The following is a 7,991-nucleotide window of genomic DNA, read 5'->3' as shown; positions in this document are numbered from 1 at the left end:
CGTCTCCAGGAGGGTGAGTGCCATCAGTTGAAGAATGAGAGCACCATTTCCAGAGCAATTAAAGACTTGGCAGAGGTGGCCAGCAGGGCTGCCCACTGTTGAAAATTGGGTTGGAGGGCTCTGAACTGCATCCCATTCCTTTTCTCTGCTCAGGGCCCCTGAGGAACCCTTATGGATAATACCTAGGGCAGAACAATGGTTCTGATACCACACCAGTGGTTCCTCTGCTGGATTAATTAGTAGGCAGTTCCTGGGAATATTTTTAAATTGTTACTTTAACAAAAGAGAGGCAATCTCTTAGGATACAACATTGGGCATACCTTCTTACATATGGCTATATGACTTTTAGCTTCTTTACATAGCTCAACTATAGGTATCTGGGTACATGGTGTGAGTCTGAGCGCTAAGTGTTGAGCTGTCCTTTTGTTGTCTGTGAGTTGTAATGAAGTCAGCCTTCTGCCAACATCCTCTTTCCCATTTGTACTGGCTGACATCACAAGCAGTTTGGAAAAAAGAAAAAACAAACAAAAATTCTATTCTACCTTATGGAATCAGCCATTCCTCTGCATTTGCTTTTGAGCTTACCGAGATGGCTTGAATTTTTAGGTTGAGGCTTCCCACTCAGTCACTGGCAGAGCCTGAACAGCCATCTTGGCAGATGCGCAGTGTCTTCCAAGGCAGGAGACAAAGGGATTTTTCATCCATTATTAATTGATGTCCCTCTTCAGCAGACCAAACATGATTCTACTCTATAGGTGCCAAAATTGTTTCAGGCCCACAAAAGAACAATAAGTCACTCTTTTCAAGTGTGCTTCTTAATACCTAATTTAACAAATGTTTCCAGCAGCTTTTCAGCTTCTTTTAGTAGTCTGATTGCTGTTTGGTGCGCATATAACAATTGGTATTTTTATGAGCAGTACTCCAAGCCATTTTAGTGTTTCCATGGCCAGTTCCAGGAAGCATTCATTGTTCAAAAGACTATGCCAAAGTGGGAAGTGAACCCCTAAAACCATTATGCACTACCCATGTGGTGCAAAGTGGCAGACAGGGCCCTGTGTCAACCAGAGGCTTCTCATTATCCCATAGTAAGGACAGGAAGTTTGGCTTTTTCTTTGTGACTTCTCTACCCTTCCTATTTCATGTTCCTGTGCTTGATAGGTATCCAACTGGTTTGGCAACAAACGAATCAGGTACAAGAAGAACATCGGCAAATTTCAAGAGGAGGCCAATCTCTATGCTGCAAAAACAGCTGTGACAGCCGCACATGCAGTGGCCGCAGCCGTGCAGAACAACCAGACCAACTCACCCACCACGCCAAACTCTGGTGAGTATGGCATGCTCACTCCCTACTCAGACAGACAGACATCTGCCACAGACTCTGAAGCTTCAGCCTCACTAGGTGCACAGTGGGGATTTCAGGGGAGATTTGTATTTGTTTGCAGGCTTGTTCTGGAGATGGGTAAATAAGGGCACAGTCTGTGCTGGTAAACCCACTGTCCACAGTGAATGGCACTTGCTCCTGTAGATTCTTTCTAGAACCTTTATTCTCAGTCATGGCCTTTAATTCAACAGATAGGCAAAGCTCTATCATATACTGTTCTGCCTATCACCTTCGGGTCATTGGTGGTCTGTCAGAGTGAAGTAGCAGGTATGTACTGGTTGCTAGGGAAGCGGAATGTTGGGCTGAGACGTTGCTGTGCTTCCTGTACTCTTGGCTTCAGGCTCTAGGTGCAGCCTGTCTGTGCCATGTGGCTTGCTGGACTTATATATAAGGAGATGGGTTTTTGTTTTTGTTTTTTGTGCTAGTGGGGATTGAACCTAGGGCTTTGCATATGCAAAGCTTAGTTCTTTGCCACTGATCTATATAACTGCCCTTTAAAAAAAAAAAAAAAAAAAAAAAAAAAAAAAAAAAAAAAAAGATAGTCTTCCTAAGTTGTCCAAGAAAGCCTTGAACTCATTTTGTAGCTCTGTCTGCTCTCAAACTTGTGATTCCTCTGCCTCAGCTGAATAGGTGGGATTACATGTGTGTGCCACCACACATGGCTGTAAATGCACTACTTTTGACTCCCTATACAGAACATTCTATTTAAATTTTATGTGGCATTCATAATGTTTGAAGGAATGTCTTTAAATTTCAGGGAACTTGGCTGGCAGCGAAAGGTGCAGCCAGCCCTGTAGAAGAGTTGGAGGGTCTTGGAGGATTCCTAAGGAGACTTTAAGGTCCAGGGGAAGGTTGTTTTATTATACCCCATCATTTCTAATGGGCCACGGAAGTTATAGCTAGGAAAATGTCAGAAAAATGTGTCTTCTCCAGATGATTCTCCACCATGACAGCAACATTAAAGAGCTTGTTCGACTAAGTCTGGAAAGAAATGGAAACAAGGAGGAGGCTAGGGCCAGCTCCTGGGTGCTTTCTGTCTATTTTGAATTGTCTCTGGTTTTTCATTTGGGTTCACCCTCTGTAATGTTCTCCTGTGTGTAGTGTGAGTAGCAGGACCTTCTAGAGCTCGTTAGTGTTCTCTTCTTCTAAAGCTAGAAATAGCTCTCCCTTCTGCCTCTTCCTTTCCCTACCTCTAGGTCTTTGGGAATTGTGTGTGTAGCTCTCTGTTATTCAGCTACTTAACTCTTTCCTTTCCAGGTTCTTCTGGTTCTTTTAACCTCCCAAATTCTGGGGACATGTTCATGAACATGCAGAGTCTGAATGGGGATTCTTACCAAGGGTCCCAAGTCGGAGCCAATGTGCAGTCACAGGTAGGAGAAATGCCCCAGCTGGGGCCTTTCTGGCAGGGTAGGGTTTGGGCTCAAAACTCCCCGCTCTGACCCGTGGAAGTGGTCTGCACATCTATGCAGAACCTGTGCTGGGTGCATCCAAACGGGACACATTTGCCCACCTCTTAATTCAATGAGAAGTTAAGTGGACAATGCCTTTGATGATTCAAAGCTGACGAACTTTGTGAATGCATTCGGCTCTGGCTTGAGCTCATGGAGATGGGGGGAGGGGGACCTTGGTTATGACAGAACAGAAGATTGTGTGTGCCTGAGAAAGGGGAGGGGTGGAAAAAGAGTTCAGAAGGGGAAAGAATAAATAAGAGAACATGCTGTTCTTTTATTCCCAAATTTTTGCAAATCAGGAAACTGAAACCTGAATTCTTAAAGTAGATTCCAGGTTTAATCCTTCTCTTGTCCTTTTAACTGAGAGCAAGCATTGGTGGTAGGGACAGGATGGGGTGTGGATTCAGCATTTGTTATCTGTGAGTAGGTTTTCACCCACAGCCACACACACTTGGTTGCTGTAGATGGAATGTCTGCATTACCATGAAGATGCTATTGTTTGGCTGGTGTGAAAAACAAAGATGTGTGAGTTTAAATATGCAAGGAATCTTTGAAGTCCTTCCATTCATATCCAATTGTTAATTTGTCTTTCATTGAAGATGCTCCACTCTTGTGGCACACATAACTCAAATTGTTCCCTTTTGTAAGTGATGATGTTTTAATAGATGGAGGTGATGAATTCTGTTTCATCTCACTTGTAGGTGGATACCCTCCGTCATGTTATCAATCAGACGGGAGGCTACAGTGACGGCCTTGGAGCAAACTCACTGTACAGTCCACATAACTTAAACGTGAGTACCCTGGGAGGCGAGCTGTGAGCACTGTGTCAGGGAAACGGTGACTAATGAACAAGTTAATAGTCACTGGGCTCGGCTTCATGTCTTGTTGGCAGTTGGGGGGCAGCAGCATCTTTGCTATGGTTTCATTTTATGGCCCGCAGTGCTTCCTGTTACCTAGCTGTCCTTTGAAACCCTCACAGAAGCCCAAAGGGGCTGGTGTCCTATCATCAGTGGGGACTTAAGTACCAGCCCATTAAGACTCCATTTCATTGCAGCCGTGCCGTGTGGGAAACAGGTCATTTATCTTAGAATCAAGCAGCAGGAAAATTCCCCAGCACAGAACAGGTGAAGGTGAGCCCAGCATATTGGCAACCATGCTAAACAAAGAATCCCATTCTAGACTGCTGGCCTGGGGTGCAAAATGGAACCCCTGAGCTCAAAGGCCTCTCTGCTTTAATGATAGAGAAACCCTTGTTACTGAGTCACAGAACTTTCCCTTGCTTCGTACCCTGACTTGGGTAGGAAATGGCAAACACACAGCACTGCAGGGTGTGAGGAATGCCCTACGTGGGACACATGGCGGCAGACTGGAGGAAAAAGGAGGAAAGCCTCTTTCTTAGGGTCATTGTTTGCTATAAGAGAGCAAATATTAATGACTTAAAAAGTGATTGAGGATGTTCAATTGTAAGGGGGAAAAAGGACCATTAAATACTCAAATCTTTTACATTCGAAATGTCAAATCTTTCTTTTCGGGTTTATAAATAACTCATAATAACCCACAACAAGCCATATAAAAAGCCTTTTAGTTGCATTTCTCCTTTTTCATTTAAGTGTTTTGAAATGCTTCAGAGAATGTGCGATATCCTTATCAACATGATAAAATATGAAGCCATGATTGCCTGCAGCATTTTACAGACATGAATTCCATCTTCACTGATGAGGCTTGATAAGACGCTGTTGTATAATACAGTGCATAATCTCAAACCACCAGAGTAAGGATTAATTTATTTTGAGAAAAAAAAAAAAAAGAGTGCTTGTTGACAACCTCTCCTGCAGCTGCCATGCAGGGGAGAAATATTGTACATTTGTTGTTTATAAATTTGGATAAAAGAGGAATGGTGTTTACTTCAGATGGGATATCTGTAGACTTGGATCTGTGTAAGAGTTCTTCTTTTCCTAAGGAGATTTTCACACCTGAGGGGAAACAGCTTACCTTTTAGATAGGGAGGGTGTGTCTTAGAGACAGACCACACATGAGCTTGTCACCACCCACCTGGCATGACTGAAGCTTTCAAAAACAGTACCATGGCTTATTATTTAATCCTATTTCTTCTCTTCTAGCCTGAATTTGACATCAAACTGCAAACTCTCTTTTCCATTTAGACTGTTCCTACCCACCCCTTTCTCTAGCTCCCACCCCTAGCCATAGAGCAGTGGTTTTCAAGCTGTGGATCTCAACCCCTTTGGGAGCTGAACAACCTTTTCACAGAGATCATCTAAAACCATCAGAAAACATAGATGTTTAGATTACAATTCACAACAGTAGCAAAATTACAGTTAGGAAGTAGCAACAAAAATAATTCTATGGTTGGGGTTCATCATGACATGAAGAACTATATTAAAGGATCAGAGTATTAGAAAGAATCACTATCCTAGAGATTGAAGGGGCTTTATATGCAGAACTGTATGCAGCTAATCAGAAGACAAGGAGTTCTTTAAGAACAGTATGGGCTTAGAATGTGGCTCTATGATAGACATCTTGCCTAACATGCTTAAGGCCCTGGGTTCCAGACCCAGTTCCAGTAAGCTACAATTACACACACAACTGTTGTTGGGGGAAGAAACACGCCTGCATGCATGTACAATAAACCTTCAGGTGGATTCTCTGAAGAAATTACAGATGGACAGGAGGGAGGCAGAGAACCAAGGGGCCTTGTGTGGGTGTGGGGCTAGGCGGTATAGAAGCCAAAGCTGGCTGGAGCTGCAGAGACCGGGTGTCAGGCAGCTCACCCTTGCCTTCCCTCCAAAAAGGCCTGCCCTGTCAGTTCTGCTCAATGTTCCCCAACTCACAAGCCCAGCACCTTCCTCTTCTTGACTGACATAAAAATACGTAGCGACAAGCTGTCTGCCACAGCAGAAATCTGATCAGACATTGATTTCAGCAATTGCCTCTATAGGGTGAGACATGAGGCAAATTTGTTTTTGAGTACTGTTAGTGCTAGTGCAGGTCTGAGGCAGGAAGGGCCTGCCGCAGGTGCAGGCAGCTGTACCATCCCAACTAGAGGCTCCAATTGCAGATAATTGGAATCCCGATTTGAATAGCGAGTGCCCCTCCACGGTTCATACATTTTTATTTTGGAGGGATTCCTGTTTGGAGGAAAATTATGGCCTTCATTTTCCAAGGGTTACACTAGCTGGCTGTCATGTGTCTCTGGGAACAGTGATAAAGCTGGCTGAAGTGTCTGCTTCCTGGAGCTCAAGGTTTCGCAGAGGCATCTTGTTGAGCTGTTCCACTGGACCTTCTGAGAGGTTGCTTTTGAGTGGTGATTTTTACCAGCAGATCAGAGGCCAAGCTCCATGGCAGCTTGGGACTGGCTAAAGTTATCTTCACCAAGCTGATTTATCACTCAGTCTTTACTTGATAGGACAGATTCACATGCATTTAATCTCACTTTAACACACGCTTCCAGTTCCTGCCAAAGTGGGTTCAGAAAATACATTTTGCTAATGCACCTTTGCTCTCCTGTTGTCACTCTGGGTGCTCTAAATTGGGGAGTGGAATTACTATGTAGATGTGCACCCACTGAACTGTGCCTCTCCTTTCAGGCTAATGGAGGCTGGCAGGACGCAACAACTCCATCTTCTGTGACTTCTCCTACGGAAGGCCCGGGCAGCGTGCACTCGGATACCTCTAACTAATCCCTGGCGCTTTCCCAGCTGACATGCCTTGACAAGCGCATTCAGAGCAATAGGAGGAGAAGGAAAACGTGTTGTAACCCACCACCTACAGCTTTACTGTAAACCCTGTCTTCTTAGAGAACTTGGGAAACCTGTTTTTTAAGGAATCATAATCATTTGTATTTAAACTTAAGACACGCGTTTAAAAGAAAGCACTTTATCCAATTAGGCCAAGATGTAACATTGTGGACAGTTCTTTAACTGTTTCATCCTAATTTATTATGGGTCTTTTACATTAATGGTTCCACAGTTGCCAGTTTCTTGGCCTTAAGGGTAAGAAGTACCATCTCTGCTAGACCCCAATTATAGAGCAGGCAGGGCTCACCCTGCCTCAGTGAACCCTGCGGATTTCCACGCAGGCTCTCACCGGCGCTCTCCTGTCACTGATGGGCTTGGAGGGAAGGCGATGTCTGCCTGTCTCCTTAAGGAAGGCGTTTCAGGATTTCCCTCGCCATGTTTGTGTTGCCATCTCTTATGTTGTAATTAGGTCAAAGACTGGCCTCCTTTCTCCCTCTGAAGTACCAGAGCCCAGAGTCTGTGCTGATGAGATCATGGATCCAGATTGCCTTGAGATGAAGATCTTGCTGCTACAGAGGTGAAAACAAGACCTGTCTGGGGTTTGACCGTGTGCGCTGGGTGCTGCGCAGACTTGTCAAGGTGTGCTCTTCCTCTAGGCAGCCTGGAAAGGCCCCGCTCTCTGGAGTGCTGTATATAGTGTAGCAAAAGAGTATTTATACATCCCACCAATCAAAACACAGCTTTATTACCTCATGCGAACTCATACAAACCAATAGAATCCCAACATGTTCTGTAGCTTAGAGCGCTCACTTACTACCTCTGAACAATACTCACGCTGTAGTTTGTCTCTTTCTTATCTTTTTGCATCTTGTAATTAACTCTTTGTTTCCCTTCACAAAATGTAATGTACATTGTAATCTTTTAAAAAAGAAAACTCAGGGTTGCATTTGCAACCCTTAAAAAGCCAAGATCGGCAACATTGGGTCTGACTCTTAACACAGGATCATCCAAGCTGTTGTAAATACTGAGAAGCGTTTTGAATGTTCTTCATCTTGTTACTAATCCATACAGAAGAAAAAGGAAAAAGAAAAAAAGAAAAAAAAAAAAGGCGGGTTCTTGTGATGCGTTCAGATTCAGTATTCAGCACTGTACATTTCACCCTGTGTGGCGGGCCCTCTCCTCCTCTTTTTGTATTGTATGCGATTCTGAAACTGACTGGGTCGTGACAATAATTTGTGGTGGTGATTCTGATGTATTAAAAGCGTTCTGTGTTCCTTTCTACTGGCTCACACCCTGGATTGAAAAGTCTTCCTTGTGGTAGTTATATGTAGTTTCAAACATGAATAAACTTTGCTTTCCTGATTAAACCTAGATGCTGTGTGTGTCTGCTCCTTGCGCTAACAC

General features: G+C 44.0%; 1 protein-coding gene across 4 annotated transcripts in view; it reads left to right on the top strand.

The window, feature by feature from the left end:
- PBX3 (PBX homeobox 3) overlaps window positions 1-7,030 on the top strand; it is a gene marked incomplete at its 5' end in the record, with an annotated part of 186,973 nt that extends 179,943 nt beyond the window's left edge. For 2 of the 4 annotated variants that reach the window (XM_080927530.1, XM_080927529.1), the window contains 4 exons: window positions 1,159-1,324; window positions 2,639-2,751; window positions 3,534-3,623; window positions 6,438-7,030. In XM_080927530.1, coding sequence (XP_080783656.1) covers window positions 1,159-1,324; window positions 2,639-2,751; window positions 3,534-3,623; window positions 6,438-6,530 — 462 coding nt within the window. In that variant the 3' untranslated portion in view covers window positions 6,531-7,030. The remainder of the gene's footprint in view (window positions 1-1,158; window positions 1,325-2,638; window positions 2,752-3,533; window positions 3,624-6,437) is intronic. The other 2 variants (XM_080927531.1, XM_080927532.1) reach the window with 2 other exon arrangements.
- Window positions 7,031-7,991: the final 961 nt, after the last annotated feature.

The sequence above is a fragment of the Micromys minutus genome (genome assembly GCF_963924665.1).
Source record: "Micromys minutus genome assembly, chromosome: 13".
NCBI classification, from domain to species: Eukaryota; Metazoa; Chordata; class Mammalia; order Rodentia; family Muridae; genus Micromys; species Micromys minutus.
Note: the sequence above shows the minus strand (reverse complement) of the source record. Positions and strands in the feature narration are given on the sequence as shown.